This window comes from Plectropomus leopardus, chromosome 9, assembly GCF_026936395.1.
Source record: "Plectropomus leopardus strain MGB_pleo_1.0 chromosome 9, ASM2693639v1, whole genome shotgun sequence".
Classification (NCBI taxonomy): Eukaryota; Metazoa; Chordata; class Actinopteri; order Perciformes; family Serranidae; genus Plectropomus; species Plectropomus leopardus.
In genome coordinates, this window is record NC_142184.1 from 9,375,646 (window position 1) to 9,398,612 (window position 22,967).

At 40.6% G+C, this 22,967-nt stretch overlaps 1 protein-coding gene across 23 annotated transcripts in view; it reads left to right on the forward strand.

Annotated features, from left to right (window-relative positions):
* The window catches only part of LOC121946484 (rap1 GTPase-activating protein 1), an 80,671-nt gene that overhangs the window by 25,929 nt on the left and 31,775 nt on the right, over positions 1–22,967 (forward strand). For 13 of the 23 annotated variants that reach the window (XM_088081915.1, XM_088081922.1, XM_088081923.1 and 10 more), the window contains one exon: positions 4,692–4,727. The exons of 2 other annotated variants lie outside the window; for them this stretch is intronic. Coding sequence is in view for 14 of the 21 variants with exons in the window: in XM_088081922.1 (XP_087938048.1) it covers positions 4,692–4,727 (36 nt within the window). In the remaining 7 variants the exon portion in view is untranslated. Of the gene's footprint in view, positions 1–4,691; positions 4,728–5,190; positions 6,007–19,509; positions 19,620–19,710; positions 19,917–22,967 lie in introns of those variants that run through there. 8 more of the 23 variants (XM_088081916.1, XM_088081921.1, XM_042491063.2 and 5 more) reach the window with 5 other exon arrangements.

The window sequence follows — 22,967 nt, forward strand, 5'->3', positions numbered from 1 at the left end:
CTCTTGGGTTTCATGTTCTGTTTTGTAGCTAAGGGCGTGTTTTATTGCAAATTTCCTGCATTGGTTTTCAGTTTGGAGCCTTTATCCAATAATCTCGACACACCCTAGTTGATTTCATTTTATGGGAATTCCATGAAACCTGAGAATGGGTGAGCAGCGCAGGATGAGGTTTAGAAAATGTTATTCTTAGTGATGCAGTACATATGAAAACAGCTTTTCTCTCCTCACACTCAACTTCCCAAGAGCAGAGCCGACAGCCCATAAGTATGTTGGCTCTCTCCCAAGGGCCAGTATGCATTCCACTTAAGATGGAGCTCTGATTTATCTGCACACACGTGTCTGTCAGGCGCAGTGAAATCAACACTGGTGGTAGATTTGAGATAGGACAGCACCACTAAATCCATCTGGGTGTCAGTGTGTGTCACGTGGAGACCTGGGGTTGAAAATGATGAGCCATCTTTTGCACTGAGGGGAATCAGCCGACGTCCTACTGTAACAACACAAGTCTGTTGATTCGTGACTCCGCAGCGCAGTGAGCAAACAAACCTCCCAGGGCCTGTTTCCCCTCACTAACACTGTTTTCCAAGAAGGAGGAAGCTTTGGGCTTTCATTTATCTTTTGAGAATTTCTCACACAAAAAGAAGAAGTGCAAACCTTTACTTTTGGTCCTAAAGTTACTTCTTTTCTTGCCATCAGTGAATTTTTTTTTTATTGGCCTTATTTTTATGAATGTAAACAAGAAGTCCCTTTGTGGCCTGATCTGCTGCGTAACTGCACTTCACATTTTTAAAAAAATTTCTGCAGATATGCTGCGATAGAAACTTTTTTTGCATGTAAATATGATCCACAAATGTGTAAATATGACTTCACATTTTTATATCATTAATCTTTATTCATTTTGAAAACTTCTATCATTTTTGAAATTGCTGCTTTGCATATGATGTCATTGGTTGTGCAGATGGAGGACAGGTAACTAGAGGCAAGACTACCAACACTGCACAAATGGCTATGATTTGTGCTGTTTATGGCTGTTCAAATCGATCAAATTAGGAGAAAGCAGGGGCCACTTAAGTCCTGAAAATAGCAGGATATAAAGGGTAGAGGTAAACAAAAACTAGAATTACCGCCACCAGTCAAGTTTCAGTCACAGTTTCTAATCATGAGTATGCTTCACACACATCTTCCCCTCACAGCACAGAGGATCTTTACAATCAGCACAGTTTCAAGATTAGTGTCATCAATTCAATATCTGACCAAATGTGTCTCCAAATGTCTCCCTTTCTGTTCCTGAGTTATGACCTTGGCCTTGAGTTATGGCATAATGGCCAAAAAGTGTTTTTGCAGAAGCTTATGATGTCACAGTAAAGTTTACCTCAGACCTTTTGAGTATTTAATGTTATCGCTTCATCATCTTATCCTATTAGACGTTTGTGTGAAATTTTGTCATAATTAGCAATTGAATTCTTGAGTAATGGCCAAAAAAATATATGGTCACAGTGACCTTCGATGACCAAATTGACAGTAATGAAGAAATACAAGGAGTGCAAGGGCACCTGGTATGAGCAGGAGGGGTGTTGGATTGGTTCAACAAACCCTGGACTTTCGTGCAGGACTCTGGTGTTCATGTCTGAAAGGGATGGGTTTTTTCTACACCTTACCACGTGCACCCTTTCTCTAATCCTAACCATCCGTGCCAGTGTGCATTTGTTGATATCCCGGCGTTGGTTGCCATGTGCTGTTATAGCCTAAACATAACCACCTGCAGTGTAATCCCACCATGTGCTTGTGTTGACATCATGGTAGCGGCATCCTAGAACGTAATATGTAGAAGATGAGGTCCACTGACATGTGACAACTTGAGATGAAAATGAAATGGTTGCTGTCAGGTTCATCCAACCCTGATGTAGTCACGTTTCTATATTTTTCTTGCAATATATGGATTAATTACCTCATGACCTCCATGTGAATTTGAATTAAAAGAGTCATGTGATTGCAAGCAAACCAGCATAAATTACGTGTATTTTCAGCATTTAGCTTGAGGCACCACTGAGCCTGAGTGCAGTCTCACAGAGCTAAGGCATGCCTGTAGACTCTTAAGTTCTGTTTTTACCCTAATTTCTGATACAGCAAGAGTCACTTCTCTTTCCAGAAGTGGTTGTTTGATCCTGTGGGTGCTGCTGTGTCATGCAAACTAATCATGTCCAGGGAAAGATGAGTAAGAGGTCTGAACTCTGGTGGCTGTACGGGGTGGACAGCTGTCTGCAGCTTTGACTTGAGGAATAAATCCAAACACAGGAGTCATAGGAAACAGGGTCAACAGCAAGGGGAGAAAACAACATAATTTATATGTATTATGCTTTGCTTTTGTGCTGTTTGGTGTGTCATCGTGAGAATTTCTGAGGGGTTGATATGCGGCCTCGGAGGCAGCTGCAGGAGCCCTGAGACACATACTAAACATTCCCTTTTCTCTGTGTCACCACCACCAGCTATCACAAGAGACGGGCCTGCAGCCGTGAGTCATTCACTGGTCCGTAGTGCAACAGTTATCAGCATCAAATATCCTCTTTGTTGTTGCCAGTAAATTTAAGTGCTGCATCCCAGGAGAAGTTATAGTGTGTGTTTATGATTGTGATGTTTTCGGCCCTTTTTGAGTGTCAGGTTGTTAAAATGCCTCATGGACTTTGATATCATGATAAATGGCTTTCTGGCTGATGAGCAGAGGCAAAGCCTAGTTTTTCATGAATTTCACTTGTCAGACACAGGTTTTCTCCTGCACACACAGTGCCATCTGTTGGCAGAAACAGTACTCTGCATCTTTCTGAGTTTCCCGCGCAGCATCGTCTGCTTATTGTTTCCAGTGATTACTGCTCAGATCTGTTTACCCAGAGTGACTTAAGGACAGGCGATAGTTTGTTCAGACAGTAATGAGCATCATAGTGCGATTTCAAACCAGGACAAGACTCATTTTGTCTCAAGAAACACCAGACTAGTAATCATCCTTTCATCCTCAGAGATGCTTCAACAGATGGCAGGAGTTATTTCAGGGTAACCCAGCACACTGCATAACCAGCCTCTCTCAGTTCACTGGACTTATATGTTGAAAGCATGGTCCACTTTCCCACTGTGCTTTCCACTTAAGAGTACCTTTTGTTTTTCAGTTAGACCCTATTTTCCTGTTCTCTTGTGAGACCCAAATATGAATTTCAGCTATATTTTTTCATCATGCTTAATCATACACTTTATTTTAGGTACATGTAGTATTTAGCTCTGTTTTATATCCTTTTTGTTTGGACAGTCTGGTTGGACAAAATAATTTGTATGAAGATGTTCTCTTTGGGCTGTGGTCAATTGTGACTTATGGTTTGCACAATTTTCGATGAGATAGACATTATTGTCCAATTAGGAAATTTTCCTCAGACTTCGGTGTCTGCAGTATGAAAACTATCAGACAACAATAGATACATCCAAACACAGTAAAATACAACAATAGAAACAATAAATGCACAAACAATTGCACATGCCCATCTGCATCATCATGACAAATGCACACATATTACACAATATTTTGATGGTTTAAAAACAATTAATATTTAAAAAATAAAGATTGATAAGAAGAGGGAACCAGAAGAAAATCATATACTTAGTTAATCAAGGGGAAATTCAATTTTTTTCACCCTGTTATTTACATTATAAACACACAGGCCTGAAATACACACATGTACAGAGGACCTACACACATTAAATGGAGAGATGTCAGAGCGAGAGGGCCCATGGACAAGCGCCCCAGGCAGTTGGGGGTTCAGTGCCTTACTCAGGGGCACCTCGGCAGTGCCCTGAAGGTGAACTGGCACCTCTGCTACCAGTCCACACTCAATGCTTGATCTGTACAGGGACTTGAACCAGAACCTTATAGTTCCCCAACAAAGTCCCTGTAGACTTAACTACCGCTGCCCAAAAATAAATATCCCTGGTAAGACTCCTTTTGCTAAAGTGTCACAGAATTTCTTGCAACACTGTCAGCTGCGAAACTGGCTGCAAAACCATTCTGGGCATGTTAGCACCATTTATTTATTATCAAAAAGGGCTTAGTTTTTGCCACTGACAGGCTTAGATTGTTATTATTAAGTGTCTGCCAACATGATGGAGAGGACCCTACAGAGACAGACCTTTTTGTTAACAACTAAGATCCTTTTTGTTTAACTACAAGCAGCCCCAAAATTACTACCGCCAAACACGCCAGACTCCATTTAAATTAACAGTAATTTTAGAGTGTATAGAGCATCAAGGGTTTATTTCACCCAAATTTCAGTTGGTGATTGTTTGAACAGTGTTTTTGTGAGTTCAATTTCTGTTGACTTTAAATTACGTGTGTTTTATGATGACAAAATAACTTTATTTAAATTAAGTCTAGAGGATTTAGATTTAGATGCAAACAGATAAGAACATGGAAATCATAAGTGTTATATTTCTCCTGGTGCTGAAGTATTCTGATTTGTATCTACATTTGAATTATTGTGTCTTTTTGTGGAGATATAAGCTTTTATCTGGCTTTAAATGTTGAACCTTGTTATTTTATAGACTTGCCAAGCAAATTTGAGTCAATTTTAGTTGTTTTTGATGCAGATTAATACCAAACAAAGACAACCAGAATACCATGAAATGAATCTTGTTTTTTTTGGGGTTTTTTTTAGAGTGGACAAGACCTTCTCCAAGGCCAGAAGCTTATGGTGAGTTCCTCCTGTTTTTTATTTTTGTCAATAAATGTGGTTAATTATGACATGCACTTTTAGACACTGATGATTTGCTGTTTATAATTTCATTTCTCTTAAAAATATCAGTTTCATTTTGATAAAAGAACGGAGAATGGATTACAGTGTTTTTGAAGTTTGTAGCTTTCTTGAGTGGATTTCAATGTCACTGACTCAGCCTGGCCTTGCAAGTTTTAAATGCGTGAATCAGTCCTCCGAGTCGAATGAAAGTAAGATGAATGAGCCAGGGAAAGGTAGAGCAGATGGGCAGCAGAGAGGAAACAAGGAAACAGATATCCAGCCCGTGCTGCTATCTCTGCAGTGCTGGCAAGGTCTGAGTGCTGCTGTGAGTGGCACGTGGAGGCAGGCAGGGAGCTGAGCATGCACGCCTCTTGCCACTGCGGATACACCACTCCATGCCTGAATGCTTTAGGTGTGGTGGCACGAGTGTCTGGCCCTGAACCTTCTGTAGGTTAAACAGTGCCTCTCCGTAGTGTCATCACTCCTTCCCTCTGGAATACAGATACGGGAGGATCTCTCTCAGCGAGGCCTGCATCACTCAGCAGTGGCTTGTTTGCAGGGACTGCAGTCTGACCGTCAGGCAAACGCTGCATCAGACTGTAACAGAACGACTGCACCTCACGGACAAAGGAAGAGGAGAGAGCACTGGAGAGTCTAAAAGAGGATACAAAACAACACAGGAGATAAAAGAAATGTGGGTGTGAAGAGGAGCAAGAAGGACAAAGGAAGAGAGTGGATGAGGTGACTTGACAGGAAGAGGAAGAAGAGAACAGTGTGACGTCTGCAAAACAAAACAGTTCAACAGAGTCCTTTAAAGCAAGGAAGGACAAACACTGCTGAATGAATTTGGAGGATCCCTTCCCGCTGTGTTAATGGAACTTGAATTATATTAAATAATCATCAGTGTTCATACTCAGCAGGACAGACCAATTTCTAACAACAGAACCTGTGGTGCTAGGATGAAGAATCAGTGACAGTGGCTTCAGATTTTTTTGCAAACAGCTGCTTTTAGAAAGATTTCTTCGCTCTGTAGAGCCAGAGGACAAAAGTTAGATTTAAAAAGAAAAATAACCGCAGGAGCAAAAGTCCAAATCTTCCTCCAGGTTCTGAATGTTGGACAAGATGTGAGTGGACATTAGACTAGTGAGCTGAAATCCTCATACAGCAAAACTGTAACAACACAACCGAGCAAAATGCCCTGCTCACCTTTCAGAATTGGAAGGCCAAGAAAGTTCTGGTGAGTTTGTTTTTAACCTGCCAGACGGTAGTTCTGATGATAACAGCATGACTCCTTGACTAAGTGCTACACGAGAATTCAATTTATCTGCCTGATGCATGCTTATGTCTAAAATTGTAATATCCAAACACTGACGAACATTTCTGGTAAATGCAATTCAAAGTACTAGCCAGAAGCTAGAGATGTGGGTTTTAAGTTTCAGTTAATTGGACAGTTCACCCCAAAATCAAAAATACATATTTTTCCTCTTAACTGTAGTGCTTTTTCTCATATTGTTTTGGTCTGAGTTGGCGAGTGTTGGAGGTATCAGCCGTAGAAATGTCTGCCGTCTCTCCAAAATAATGGAACTAGATGGCACTCAGTTTGTGGCGCTCAAATTACAAAAAAAAAAAGAACAAAAAACAAACTCAACAGCAATGCTTTTTTTTGACCTGGTCACTCAAGATTATCCACACAGCAGTTTCATTTAGGAACAATTTTCTGTCTACCAAACTACACCCACTAACCATATCACACAACAACAGGCTCATGCTCTTGACAGCGCGATATATAAACATTAATGGCGTCACCCTTTTGCTGAACTGTAACACTGGCTAGCTCACTGGTGCTTGGTGATCTAGCAGTAGATGCTCTCAGATCCTCTCACGGCCCGGAGCATAAAAACTAAAGGTGGCTTCACCAAAAATCTTTGTCCTGCACAATGACTGTATATAAAGATGGATGATGCATCTCCACTCCACTTGGGGTACTGACATTGGGTGTACAGAGGTGGCTGTGGCTCGGGAGGTAGAGCTGGTCCTCCACTCATTGGAAGATTGGTGGTTTCAATCCAAAAGTCCAATTATCCTCCGACAAAATACCGAACCTCAGAGGCTCCTGATGGTTGCCCTGTTGGTGTGTGAGTGTGTGCGTCAATGGTTTCCAAGATGCAGGTGCCACCTTGTATGGTAGCCTCGGCCAGCAGTGTGTCAATGGGTGAATGTGACATGTAGTGCAAAGGCGCTTTGAGTCATTAGGGGACTAGAAGAGCGCCACAGAAGCGCAGGTCCATTTGCTATAATGTGCTTATCATAGAACCTGACGGGCCCTCCTGGTTCATGAAGTGGTTCATGTCCAACAAGTAAGTTGGTGTAAAACCATGAGGGGATTTAGAATTGATTTCAAAATCAATACATAAACTGAAGGCAATGTGATGTGTACTTTGAGCACTTGCGCAGCAGCCTTCTGAATCAATTGTAACTGATTTATAACTTCTTACAGGCTGGAGCGCATTACAAGAGTCAAAACTGCCGGATCTTAATGTGTGCATTAGTCTCTACATGTTGCTCAGAAAGAGAAATGGCCCCAGTTCAGTTATATTCCCACTTAAAGGCAACACCAAGATTTCTTACCTGCTGCCTCCAAATTTCATTTTGTGGTCAATTTCTCCCTATATATATCTAAAATGTTAGTTTTAGCCTATATTATTTCATTCTGACATTGATTCTGTCCACAATAAGTCCTTACAATAATGTATGTGTACTCAATGAGCAATGACGCCTAATCTTATGCATGTATCTAATGTTCTGAATTGTTTGGTTTTGATCCGTTGACTCTCGCAGTTGATTAAATGTTAAATGACCATCATCCATCTGGTCATACACAATAAACAGATGATCCTCGAGCCCCGAGTCCGCGCTCTCCGGGGGAGGCCTGTAATTGGTTGTAATCCTGTCTTGCTAAGCTCCCCTGATGGGAGGAAATGGGAGAGCAGGGTTAGTGTGGATAATGGCAGTAGTGAGATGTTGTATAAGAGTCTCACTCTCTCGTCCTCTCTCTCCTACATGCATATGAACATACATGCAGAATCAAAGTGCACTCTGCCTCTCCGTCCCTGCAGCATGATGGATTACTGTGGCAGGTTGTCCATTGTATAACTTCCTGTCTGTTCTTTAAAACAACTTGACCACCAATCACATTGTCTTATTCATGCTTCAGATCCCCTTCATGCAGGGGAGGTCTGCACTTTTGAACCACCTGCAGGCAATACTTTTGCTAGCAAAGAAGAATTCGGAATAAATGTTAAAGACTTTCAGCCGAGATACAAGCTTTTGCTTTAAATGCAGTAAAAGAATCTTTTCTCAAACCTCTTCCAGTTTTTATTTTTTATTTTTATCTTGCAGCAAACATCCCTCTCCACTCAAAAGAGTATTTTGCTTTATTGTTACTTCTTTTGGATATTTGAGCTTTACCGTGAAGAATAATTTATGTGCAGAGTTTGATGCTAGAAGGCTATTTTACCTTTACCTAATGAAGGGGGACAGTTTTCTTGTGAACATCTTGCATGGGCGAATTATGAGACAATGAGCCTCTGGGCACAGATATGCAGAAGGCCCCACCACCTTTCCTCCGTGATAACAAAACACACAGACTTTCTTGTTATTTAGCCTCCTTTTTTTGTTGTTTTGAGGCATTAATGGAAAAAGGACTCCTGGGTAGATGCTATGCAACGATGAGCCACTACAAAATACTGTCTGGCTCTGTCTGAGCATCATTACAAGAAACAGAAATCATGTTTGGGATTTTTGTTCACCATGTAACAACTTGTTTTGTGGGAAAACCCACATTAGACATTACTCATTATTTAAAGAGGTAGAGTAGAGCAGCTTATTTTCACGTTTTGAAAAACCTGTCTCGAGGAGATGTTTAAATTTGAGCAGAGTACTGTAGTGTTGGATGGATGTGTTGGTTTTAGTTGCCCTAACCTCTGCCCTCTAGTGGTAAAAAAGTTTAGAACATGCATAGTGCAGGTGCAATCTGCAATAGGTGTATTTTAAATTATAAAAATTATATTAATGATAAATGATGGCAGATGATATAGACCTCTATTTAGCTAAACTAAAGTGACTTTTCCTCAAGTGCCACTTTTGACGGGAACAAAGTGTCAAAAAAGAGTGATCAAATATGCATTGTTTTGCTCAGTGTGTAGTTGCCTTCCGAAAATAGTTTATTTTAATACTTTTGAATCACCTTTCTATTTATTCCGAATTGTGTGATGCAATACTTCATTCTATTTTTATGATGCTTTCTAAATTCTGGGACTATTTCATCCTCTGTGTCTCGTTTCTGCCCATAAACACTTAAGAGGTGTCACTGTACACACTCCTCTGTTTGTGTTCACTGATTTCCCATGAGATGTCTCTCTGCATCATCATCTGTCTGTCTCCTCTGCACATGCGCCGCACCGTGGAGCGGGGTGTCAGTTTGCTTGTGCACGCTCATCTGTGTGTGTCAGGCTGAGTTGTCTGGAGGAGCGGACATAGTGGGAGAGCAAACTGTCAAGCCAGATCAGACTACACTGTCTCTCTGTGAGTCTCCTGCTGTCTGACCAAATATAGCACCAAAGTGACAAGGTCGCCCCTGGTTCTATCCGTCTCAATAATCCAAATCCTAACATGTCATGCACCATCCAGCACCAGTTCAAGATGTCTTAAAAAACATAAAGCTCCGATGACAGCAGGCTGTTGAAGGCTGAGACGAGCGCCAGGCAACTTTGACAGGACATTCCCTTTTACTTTATCTGATTCTTGAAGCTTTTCAGCAGCAGAATTGTTGTGCCAGCTTGTTTAAAGTTCACTTATTTGCCCACAGACAGTCTCTTACAGCTGCAGTGTCTTCAGAGGACAGGGCTTCAGGTGCTGCAGAGGCGGCCAGGGTCTTTATTCAGTGTGTTTGTGGATGCAGACTTTATAGGCATAGTTGTTCAGTGCTTGTTTGTTTGTTTGTTTGTTTTGCATCTCTGTAGTCATTCCACACCTTTCTGTGGTTTTGTGTACTTCTGTCATCATTTTTATTACTTTATATTTGATTTATGCCTCTTTTAGTCACTATAAGTCTCTTTATGTGCATTTTAAGTTTTGATGCAGCAGTTTTGAATGTCTTTGTATTAATTTTGTGTTTCTTCTGTGTCATTTTGAGTCTCTATTTGCTTTGTGCATCTTTTTGTATTTTTGAGTGCCCTTACAGCTGATGTGTATGTCTTTGTAGTTATTTTGTTTCTTTTTGTAGTCACTTTTAGTCACTTTGTAGTCATTTAAGTCTCTGTAGTCACTTTGGGACTCTACAGCTATTTTGCATTTTGCATCTCTTTGTATTAGTTTCTTGTCTCTCTGGTCATTTTGAGTCTCTTTGCAGTGGGTTTCAATCTCTTTGTAGCCATTTTGTGTCTGTCTGTGGTCCTTTTGAATCTCTTTGTTGCTGTTTCCATCTCTTTCTAGTCATTTTACCTCTCTCTGTAGTCATTTTGAGTCTCTTTGCAGTTGCTTTCCATCTTTGTGGCCATTTTTAGTTTCTTCCTGATTGGTACATGTCACTTCAAATGACATTTGGCAGGTGAAGGTCCAGAGGGGGCTGACACTGGTCTCCTGGGCCTGTGGCTGGTAGTCCTGTTCAATAATCCTTCCATGTCAGTGAGTATACATTTGAGCATGTATATATATTTACTGACACATGTCTTGCTGAGGGTGGTATGGTAAAACAATGGGAAGAAAAGGACTTTTTATCCACCACTTTCCTTCTGTTTTTTTCTCTCATGGGACTCTTGTATGATCTCATTGTGGTTGTTCTTGTCTTGATTGACAGGAGCGATGTACACTTCATGGATCAATCTGTATGAAGTTTAAAACCACTGGCTACACTAGCAACTTTAATATGTAGCACAAAAGAGCACACAGTGACCCCTCTGTTGTTGAAAAGGCACATCTGCATGGGTGTGATTTCCCCAGGGGTCGTGTTTCCAAGGAAATCAGGACAGTGACATTGAGAGAGACAAGCAAGCTGGAAATCAGGACCTATTGGTGGAGTGAGCATGCTTTATTCAGAAACACCTGCTGTACCTGGCCTTTTAATGCATACTGAATATGGCCAGCTGTCAGAGGAGGTGTGGGCTCAAGAGAACCCATCAAGGAGTCTCCTCACACACCAGATCTCACAGATGTTTTATTATTCATTATTCCTAGAATGCAGCATTTAGTTGTACAGTTTCTTGTTTGGGGATTTTTCTATTCTTCCCATGAAAACAGTGGTGTATCGGAAAAATGTGTCCATACCTTTAAGTAAAAACAGTTTGTTCTGGTGTCTTGATAAGATCTAGTGAAAAGGATTTCCATATCTTGTTTGTCTTAAAGGACTTTTAGAGGTGCAGTTCCCAGGGGAACAAACAGCTTCTCAGACTTATCTGCTTTTTGATTTTTTTCGAATATTTGCTTTCCTCTGATTGTGGCAGCGGTGACTTCTATAGCTATCGGACAAAAAGGCACAGGGTGTTTTTGCATTTTCCAAAACAGACTGACTGAAATTCCTGGACTCGTTTTTTTTGTTACCTCTCTGTCACACACACAGAATACCTGTGGGAAAGCTTGTTTTGAAAGCAACCAGGTACGTCACACTGAAAGTTGAACTACAGCAAAGCTACCCTTTTTGAGGTGGCGTACGTTACAAAGAAATTAATTTAAAATCAAAATTCTGACTGCTTGATGTTTATTAACAACATTTACTTTCACTTTCAGTATTCAATTACATTTAATATCAGAAAATTACTTTTGATACAAGTAAGTACGGTAAATATCAGATGCCTCAGGACTCCTGACTACCTCATTTACTCAAGTAATATTCTAATAGGAGACTTTAACTTTTACTACAAGTATGGCTTTAAGATACGCAACCAGATGAAACATGAAACCTGGTAAAAACACTAAATAAACTGCTTTCATGTTACAAATCAGTGTTTCTGCAATGCTGTTTGGATTGTTGCAGACAGGCCGCTAGCCTAGTCTCTGCTATTGTGTGCTCACTTTTTTTTCTAATAACTTGAGATCCAGATGTTCAGGAGGTTTTTACCATTAGCCGAATTATCCACATACTTCTCCTCCTCTCCAAAACAAATGGTCAAGGTGATTTAAACCAGTAAAAACACGGAATCAAGCAGTTTTAAGTTAAAAATCTGTGTTTTTCTGGTGCTGTTTGGGTTGTAGTGGAGGGGATGCTATCCATGGTGACTCTACAGTGCTTGGTTTTGTTTGTTCTTGACTGTAGGAATATAGAGGTTCAACATGGTGGATATAGATATAAAAGGCTCATTAAAAAGTAATGAAAAGACGATTTCTTATTTTCAGGTGATTATACAAAAAAGAAAACATACCTATGATACAATATTCCATTGCTGCCAATGTATCCCACTAAATTCTACACACTGGACCTTTAATGTAGTTGAACTACCAGCAAACTACTGCAAAGTATCGCTGAACCTGTTAATTAGTTGCAGGCAGTTCACTACTCCCCAACACAGTACTTACAGTGTATTTATGTAGCTGAACTTCTGCCAATCTATTTATATCTTTTTTTTTTGAGTGAAAATCTGATCTTTTCATGAGGAAAGATTGCCTTTGAGGCTCATATTGCTGCCACATACAAACAAGACAAGTAACTTGTATAAGCACCGCTCAGAGAAATGGTTTCACACCACAGACAATCATCCCTCCATTTGTTTGAGTGCTTCAGGTCAGCCTGAGGGGGTTGGGAGGATGACCCTGAAACAGGGCAATTCCACAGGGTCTATCTGTGTGGTAATTTATTGCACATGTGCTCCTCATATTGCTGGCTGTTGGAGGACTGATGGTAGGCGAGGCAGCAGGTGTTGCTATTTTATGACGAATTTAAAAGAATCTAACTGGGAGGTAGATGCCTAATATCGGAGCTCTTCACTGTCATCTCTGTAATATATAATGACACAGGGGAAACAAGATCACTGAGCGGCACAGCTGAACATGTCTGACCTCTGAAGTGCGTTTTCACACACATTATAAACAGCTTGCTTATTAAATGATTTGTGTTGGGGGATTGTCGACAGTGCTTATAAAGTAATTGAGGTCAGACCACGGGTTCTGTAGGTGGATGCTGACATAAAGACGAGGGATTAGGGTCATATTACTCCGAGAGTATGAATGATATCCATTTTAATGTATTCCAATACCGAATTTAACCTCTTCTCTTTAATTGCTTTAGCATCGTGGATCAATTGATTGATCAATTGAGATGGTTCCTGCTGACTTTGGTTATCGCTTGACTTTTACTCCACCAACATGTTGGCATTTTTGCTTATTTTGTGAAATATGTCCACAATTTTTGCACTAATTGCTATGAAATTTGGCACGGACATTCATATGAATAAATAGCAGTAGTTATCCCTGAACTTTTCATAGAAATATACATAATATATACCTGCTAAACTCTAGCAAGGTGCAGACATTTCCAGTTGCCTCTTTATCAGCATGGCTAAATTTGGGTTAAATTTATACTCTTCAGTCTATTTAGAGAGTTTTGGTGTTGCTTTATGTGGCTGGCATTGGTCTGTGGAGGCGTATGGCTGTGAGTCACGTATCAGGATGAGAAAATCAACTATTATAACTATTTTACCTATGTTCATAGTTTATTTTGAATATGACTTTTTGCATTTAATGAGCAGAAACTGTACATTTCCTCTAAAAAAGGAAGTGCATATTGAAAAGACATAGTGTATGTAACAAGCAAAACTAGACACGCCAGCCATGAACGTCCAAAACAGGCAGTACCCAGCTCATAGTGTGTGTCCTCTGGCAAAGCGGGGTTATTTGACAAAATGAGATTAGAACGTGTTGGTCTTTCAGAAGCAAAAATCAGTTGAAGCTTGAAATTTCTGTTGAAATTTCTGATACTTTCTGAAATTTGGAAATTCCGACTTTGCAGTATAAATGGTACAAACGTTAGGAAGAGGCAAAAGGGACTAATGCTAAAGTTAGCATGTAGCCATTGGACTGCTCTGCCTAATTTCAGCCTCACAGAGTTGCTGCACGGCTGTAGACTTATTTATTTTTCATAAACAATCAGCTCTCATTGTATATGTGAAACTGCTGTGGTTTCACTATATCAACACATTGGTAATTTTATTTTAATTAGTTTAAGAAGAACTAGAATAAATACGCCGGGCTGGTTTAACAAGCACTGACATTATTTTATGTTTACTTTGTGCCTCTGTTGTCAGTACCTGACCCAGCTGGGCTGTTTAAACAGGAGCATGATTATGCATGATTATCAAACAAGTCACAATCACAGCCTCAGTGGGGTTCAGGTGCTCTGCAGAGAAATCATGGTGGGAATGTAAAGTTTCTTCAAAAGTTAGGAAGCAGTCGGCACTCCTACTTTGCCTTGCAAACACACTATGGGCTTGATTAACACAGAGAATTTGTTTAGGATCAACTGGGGGCGGGTTTTAACAAATCCAGAAACAGCAGGAGAAGCGTGAGACCTCCTACACCAAACATGTTGCTACAGGAACGATGGAAAGCTTTGATTGACTCAGAGTTCATTCACAGATTATTTATATCTAGGTCATGCATGTGATAAGATAAAATGATTTACCATGGTACATTTTCATCATAAACAAATTGAATGGCATGGTCTGTGACATTTGTAAAAATGAAAAAACCTTATATATTTTGTACTCTGCCGGAATGATACATCCATGTTCAGTCATCTCTACATCATAAATTCAGTGCTGTTTTATAGTAGCTCCTGCAGCTCAGTGTTGTTTGCATTTCCCCTCTGCTTCATCCCCTTTGTCCCCCCAGAGGTCGACCACTGCTAATTACATCTCAACCTGTGGGAGACAGTCAATGGTCATGCATAAATAACCATTCATACATATTTCAGCAACAGTGGCCATCTTGTCTGCTTGAGACCTCTGACATGTTGCTGCTGTATAACGTGTCTGTGATTGGAGTCCGAAACCTTTAACTGCCCTTCGAGGTCACTGGCTGGTCACACACACACCATACAGAGTCCATTATTAGCTGCTCTCAGAAGTGGAGTGGCGACAAAAACCAGCTGGGGACCTTGCTGTCAAGTGGCCCCAAGTTAATACACCAGATTTGAACTGACACAACATGACTGTCAATTAACAAATTATTCATTTAAAGGAAAAAATCTGTTAATTTGTATTGTTTGCATTAAAATGTAAAACATTGTATGTACATAAAGCAGAAGTTCAAAGTTGAAATACTGCAATGGTCACCTGACACCAAAATTGACTTCAGAATTCAGAATTGTTTAAAATATTGCAAAACAGTCAAAAATGTTTAAACACAGAATTAAATTGGAACCACCAGACTGTATGCGCAGGAGCACATTATATTTACACTGACTCTTGAACAAATCATTTATATTGCTGGTCTGGTTATCAAAAATATTATTCCGTAGTGGTAGCCAACACGACGCCCACGAGCGCCTGGTCACCCGCAGGGAGATAATGAGTCGCCCACAGGGCACTTTCTAAAAATAACTTTGGTCTAGCCAAATCAACAAACATTAATGCCATTGATTCCCAGCAAGCTGACACTTAATTCTCCAGATCCACTTTGTTTTAATCAATCTGAAACATCCAATCATATTGCAGGAGAAAACCACAAGGAACTAACGTTAGTTACTGAGTGGCAGTTGGAAAAGTGATACCAAAGATCAATTTCATTCATGTACAAAAAATATGCGGTGGTCAACAGAAAATGATGTGCAGATCGAAAATTTAAAGACGAAGACTCAACAACTTCCAACTTTGTTTTACAAATAAAGTTACACAAAGAACAGTAAGTCAAGGCCGACATTAACATAGTTAACAAGGTAGCCTACCGCTTAGCTAATGTTAGCTAAACAGCTACTGTAAGTAACTTTTTGACAAAGTTGTTTTAACAAATATATGCAAATTAAAAAAAAAATACTCGTGAATTTTGTCAATTCAATGCTGGTATTACGCCTAGATTTGGTGAAAAGCACATTATGATTTGTTCAGGACTTTAAACTCAAAGTGTAGGACATGGGATTTGACTTGTTAGTCTTAACTTGGGACTTTGAGTGCAAAGACTTGAGACTAACTTAGGACATGCAAAACAATGACTTGGTCCCACCTCAGAATCATTATAAATACATTAAAATGTCCCAGACTGAGCTGAGGGAGAGAGGTAGCAACAGACGTGGAAAGGTTAGCAGAAGGATACACATGTGAATACATCTGATTTTCAAAATAAGGTGTTAACTGATATAATTCCAGCCTGTTTACATTCCAAAGTCATCAAAGATCGCTGCTTTTTCAGTGCTTTTGGCGTAAAATCCCAACGCCCAAAGCCACCTTTGGTGACATGATACACCGCTGGACGTCGTCAGCTGATAACGTGGCTGGACAGAACCTTTCATGGTGTTATTATATGTGGCAGGACGGGCGGACGCATGTCACGGCAGCATGAATACAGCGCTGGACGGTGTCAGGTTGAAATTTAAAATTTCTTCCAATGATATTATATGTTTTTCTCTTCAAGCTTTGGACACAGTGAGAGGATAATTTGTTTTGTTAATCACAGTAGTGCACAGTGTGAGGACTGTGCTGTAATCCCTTGTTATCTCCTCATGTCTGACATATTCAACATGAATACAGCGCTGGACGGTGTCAGGTTGAAATGCGGCCGGTAACAAAGTAATATAAGAAGCACCAAGGTCCCTGTAGGGCAGGGAGGAGGGGTGGGACTTTCAACAACAAACCTGGGACTTTCGTGTGGGAGTCTGGTGTTTGCTTCCCGTCTCGCTGCCTGATTCTAACAATAGGTGCCAGCATGTGGATTTGTTGACATCCCAGCATTGGTTGCCATGTGCTGTAGTTGCCTAAATTTAACCACATATAGCGAGATCTCACTTTCTGCTTTTGTTTACATCACAGTAGCGCCATCATGGTAGCGGCATCCCAGAATATCAACAGCAGATGCAAAATGATACCTTGAGCATAGTATGTAGATGTGGAAGTCCACTGCAAAGCTGCAATATGAGACAACTTGGGATAAGAAAGCGCTGATGATGTTAAGGTTGGGAAAAAAGACTGACCTGACTGGTTTCTCGCTGGGCTTATTTTGTTCTGCATAACAACATGAGTTTGAATCAGATAGAACTTTAATTTTTTAATTGTGTGAATTTAAATATAAACTTAATGAACAATGAACACACAGTTGCTAACTTTTGATCTGGCTAATCCTTTGGGAATTATAGGACCCAGCTACTTTAGCCATTATTTCAGCTTTTGTCTTTTGTTATTATCTAACTTGTCTTGGTTGAGAAATAAAAAGCTGAAAATGGAAGAGGTGAAGTGAGGGTAGGAGATTTAATGGGGAGCAGAAATGATCAAAGGATAAGGTGTGGGGGCGGGAGAGGGGAGTGACCACAGGCCATTTCACCAGGATAATGGGATGGGAATCCCTGGCAGCGGGGGCCGGACGGCAGGGATTTACTGTGGGATTCTGCAGGGAGGATACTCTCAATTTAAAACCAACTATCTTCCCTCATAGGAGATCAAAAATAACACTCCACATGGCTCAGGATTTTCTTGCGCTGATGTAATTATTATTTCGTCAGCATACAGGAGTGTTGAGTCCTCAGTGCGGCTGCCAGTCTGAACACATGTGGCTTTGATTTGATAGAAACCAGCTGCAATGATCCGTGTTAAAACACCACTCAACACACCAAATCTGCCGGCTCTTATCCGATAATGTGTTTTTATCTATATTGTCAAAAGCTCTAGAGATATTTCACTTTTTTTACCCACTGCTCTTGAGCAATTCAGAAAAAAATGAATCATATAAAACATCTGCAGTCTTTGCTCAAGGATTTAATCCTTTGAAACCTGAGCAATTTTGCTTTATGTCTTTCAAAAATATGAGAAAAGGTGATAAGCAATTAAAGAAGAACTGACCCAGAATTAGCAAGAAATTAGTCCAAAATACTAGAAAATTACCATAAAAAAGTAGAAGAAAAAAACAAAACAGAAATTATCTGGAAAAAATGTAATAATTTTTCAACATATTTCAAAATATTCAATTATAAATTATTATTATAAATATTGTTTTTTTCCTGGATTTTTTCCCCCCTAGCTTTACATTTTTTTTTTAAATCTACTAATCTCTTGGAATTTGTGAAACATTTTCTTACCAATTTGCTCACAGCCTTTTTCCCATGTTTTTGAAAGAAATCACACTCGTTTTCTCAGGGTTCAAAGGTTCAAATACTTGTGAAAGGCGGCTGAAAGCAGCACAAGGCAAGTGATGTCATTCCAGGTTTCACATGGTTAAAAGAGATTATTGTCCCACTACAGTGGGACATCTTCACAAGTTTCTGCTAATCTGAGCAATATTAAAATTTGTTCCAATGATATTATATGTTTTCTCTTCAAGCTTTGGACACAGTGAGAGGATTATTTCTTTTGTTTATCACAATAGTGCACAGTGTGAGGACTGTACTGTAATCCCTTGTTATCTCCTCATGTCTGACACATGCACATGCGCGTGTGCGTGCATGTACACACACACACACACACACACACACACACACACCGGGAAAAAACTGTGTTAAATGTTAAAAATGTTAATTTAGTAAAAGTAAGTTTAATCAGGAGAGCATAAGCTACATTAAGTATAATAAGTAAAAGTAAAAGTACCCTATTCAGAAAAAAACCCTCAAAATTATAAAAAAAAGAGAAGAAAAAAGAGTGAGGTAGAGAGATAGATAGAGAGAGACAGAAAACAACATCAACTAATCATTTCAGTTGTACTTGCATGAAGTATTGGGTATTTTAATTTGTAACAAATTTTTTTAAAACAGCTAGTAACTGAAGCTTTCAGATAAATGTTGTGAAGTAAAAAGTCCAATATTTCCCTCTGAAATGTAGTGAAGTGGAAGTATAAAGTGAAAAGAAAAGTGAAGTACCTCAAATTTGTAGTTAAGTACAGTACTTGAGTAAATGTATATTCCACCACTGCTGAGAGGCTGGACAGATGAGTTGGCACTCCTGCTGTGTGGAATATTGTGTGGCAGGGATTGAGCAGGAAAAGGCGGTATTGGTGACATTAGTCAGAGGGCTGCTGGGAGCTGCGGGTAGTAGCTTAGCGGAGGAAATGCACATGTTCACTTGGGACTGAATGAGTCTCATTACAGTAATTAAAAACCTTCCCTCACATGCTTTTTCATGCTGCACAATGAGCAGTATGGATGCTGCAGTGCCTGCTCACCTTTGGGAGCTCAGAGTTGGACATAATCACCTTGTTCAAGTCATAACATAATGAATATGAATTTGAATGTGGGTGTTATTTATTTATTTATCATGTGTGGCTGATGTGGTTGCCACAGCAACAGCCCTAGCTGGCTCGCTGTGAGGCAGTGTGGGGATTTAAGGCAACCCCTGTTACCCTGAGCAGCCCTGCTTTCTCTTTCTGAGCGGCAGACTTCAGTCGTCCCCTGCATGGATGAGGAGGGGGAGGGTCTGCTTTGAAGGGGATGAGGGTGGTGGTGGTGGTTGGGGGTGGGTGCTTGGAGTATGGGATTTCGGACATGATGCGTGTGTGAGCTTGAGAGCACACAAAGAGGGTGGAGATGGAGGAAGTGACTAGAAAGCACATGTGTGTGTGTGTGTGAGACTGAGTGGGAGGAGAGAGTGAGGGAGGAGAATCAGCAGCAGATGAGGATGCTCGCTGGGAGCGTGCAACACTCTTAAGAGCTGAGAGTGAGGCCAGCAGGTGAGCGACTGATGGGAAGCAGCAAGTGACTGAAGCTGGAGAGAGAGAGAGAGAGAGACAGAGAGAGAGAGGATAACTGGGAGGGAGGGAGAGCGGGGAGCTTAACTAGAGGAGAAAGTGTAGACAGTGAGTCATCTGAGCGCTGGTCACTGTCCGGACTTCCCAGGGAGCGCCCGGCTGCCACTGTGTGAGTTAAGTTTGCTGCTCGGCTCCACGCAGGACATCAGGTTCGCCCGGATGACACGCTGTGACTTCTTCACACGGCTCATTTCTGTGGTGCGTCGCTAACCAGCTGGGGTGTGTTATGTAATTTGTTGTGTTGTTGTTGGGATGAAGCTGTGGCTTAGTGATGCAAACTGATCTACAGTAAGGCTTGCGTGGTAATGCCGCGCAGAACGGGCAGGTGTGTGTGTGTGTGAACAGCAGGGTGTCATTTGTGCAGCAGATCATGCTTGGGATGAAAGATGAGTTTGTAGTGGACATTTCAGCCATCACTTTAACTCTGATGTGTGTTTTGGTGCTGTTAGAGTGGAATATAGATGGTAATTTCAGGTTGTAGTTATTATGTAGTGTGTGTTTGTATACACAACACACTTTAGAAAGACAAATTCAAGTATTACCTCAATTTTTTGCATTATTTCAAACCAACTGTTAGAAATGAAAGCATTTTCTTTCACACAAGGTCTCTCTCTCTGTGTGTGTGTGTGTGTGTGTGTCCTGCATCCATCTATTGTGCATCAGCTCTAATTAAGAGTTCAGGGCAGCTGATGCCCCATCGTTTCCCGTTCTCCCCTGGGAGAGCCGCTGCTGGGGCTCCTTGCCTTCTTCATGTTTATTTGATTCTGCTGAAATAAGGTTCACAGTTGTGCACATTTTATTTGGGTTATGCAGGACTTTCTTTGATTGAAGAGTCACTTGACTAATTGTGTAATAGCAGGCAGAGTGTGTGTGTTAATGATTTACACTCTAATTTCTTCACCTATATTTGATTCTGACTCTAAAGTGAAAGCAGATTTTGATCTCGGTTTCTGTCCCTTTTGAGCAGCTGTTTGTCTTATCTATATCCAACACAGCTCCTTACATTAACTTATATATAACTTATAATTGTGTCAGCACAGACAGCCACACTATCTACTATAAACATGATTAGGCTTTTTTGTTCAAGATACTGTTTTCTTATTGAGTTGCTGAATGATATTCCTCTGCCTGTTGGTGCCTTTCGGCTGCTGGAGAACTCGTCACCTTGTGTAGATACAGATATGATGCATATTTCATTGTGGCTGCTGGAGCTTTCTGTGATCACCACAGATGGTGATACACATTTTTCACTTTACAAAGCTATAAGAGAACTTTACTTCCACTTCCATACCAATCGATCACTGTGTGTTTGAAATAGATTGAATTAATCAAACAAATTGAATACCTGCTGTGCAAACTGGCCAGTTGTCGGTGTCAATAGGGCACCAGAACCAGCTGGGGTATCGACCAGCGATCCTGTGGGGATAAAGCCGTCCTAGCACAGATATTGAGTTTAGAGCACAGGATGTGTGACATAGTAGTCGGTTTTGCAGTGTGTTTCTCTCCTGGGTTTGAGCAAAGAGGCGCTGTTTGAATTATTGTGAAACTCTGGGTATCATGTCCCAAGATCCCTGAAGTGTTTGTGAATAGCAGCTGAGGCTCTAAAACAAATGAAGAACCTGCACAGAGGAATATGCTTTAGGAACAGAGATGAAATTATATATTGATTTACAGCAAGTTTCAGATATAACTTGTAAGATCCTAGACTGACAAGTTCTTACTCACAACTCATCAAATACGGCAGCTTGGTCAGCGGCGCTATGCTTCAAACTACGATGCTCTCTGTACCCCCCCCAATTATTAGTTTTGGACATCAGTTTTGTGTCAAATGCATGCAGTGCCATTTCTAAATAATCGTACAAATTCACAAGAAACTTAGGTATATCACCAAAACTACTTGGCTTACAAAACGATCATGGTTTGGGTTAAAATAGCTGACTTTAAATTTCACACAGGACACAAACAGTGTTCTCCTGGGTGAAAGTTCTGCGATTATTTGACCCATTCATCCACCTGACATACTCCCTTAGGGGCGATCACACTAAGACGCATCATGCCAGATGAAAATGCTCCAGAAACGCACAGGAAGCGCATCTGAAAAAACAGCTGGGTGTGCTTGAGGAGCAGGGCTGCGTGTGCATGGCCAAAAGTGACACTGATGAGTGGTGAAACACCGTCTCTTGCTGAAAATATTTGAACTTTTAAGCGCCCAAAAACTGCCAGAATAAGCCTCTCTAGCGATGCGTCTCTGTGCGATTGGCTCCTTTGCAGACCTTTTCTTACTATGTCAGTTGCTCTGAGAATCTAATATTACTTCTGACAGATTATTTAAAGCCAGCTGAAGCCTGGTGCATCTAATACAGATACCTACCTTCCTCATATTTCACCATGATAAATGGTATATGACTATTTGTTTGAAAAAAAAAACAAAACATAAAAGCTGAGCTGCTGTTAATAGAATTTATTGTAACATGTATGACACTGTAAAGTAGGGTTGGGGAATATATGAACATTTTCTAACTGCCATCACCCTGACAACCGGCGAGTGCCCTTAATTCACCAACGTAGACATGAAAATACGTTTTTTTCCCCATGATCTCTCTCTGCTGGCTAACTGTTTATTTGTCTTATAACGGTATTCCCACCAATGGCAGTCGGCATCTTCATTGGCGCAGCTGTCTGCTCCATGAGTACATACTGAACTCTAGTGGCGCCTGCTGTGCACTACGATACATTGCCTTAATACAGCATCTTCATGTCTATTTAAAGGGATAGATCACTCAAAAGTGAAAATTTAGTCATTATCTACTTATGCTCATACTGATGGAAAGTCAGGCGAAGTTTTATAAAGCCACAGAAGACTGCTGGAGTTTCATGGGGAAAAGACATTGCAGTCACCCCCCTGAGTGGTGTCACTCCTGTCACAGTCAATCCTGAATTGAAGCAAATGTTTGTTTTTTTTTGTTGGTTTTTTTTTTTGGGACGGCATTGAAAATCATACCTTCGGACTGCCAAATACCCTGGTACAACACTAAAAACATGATATTGCCCAAGCCAAACGGACACTAAAGGGTGCCTTGTGTGAGGCATCAGACACCAAAGGGAATGTCAAGTCCAGGGTATTTGATGACTTGGAAATGAGTATGGCGTCTTAGACAGTTAATGGAGTAAAATTTTAGACTTGAAATAAATTAATTTAGGGTTGAGGAAAGCATCTGGACACCAGATTCAACCTTTGATGACCAGGACACTGCAGATTCGACAAAACAG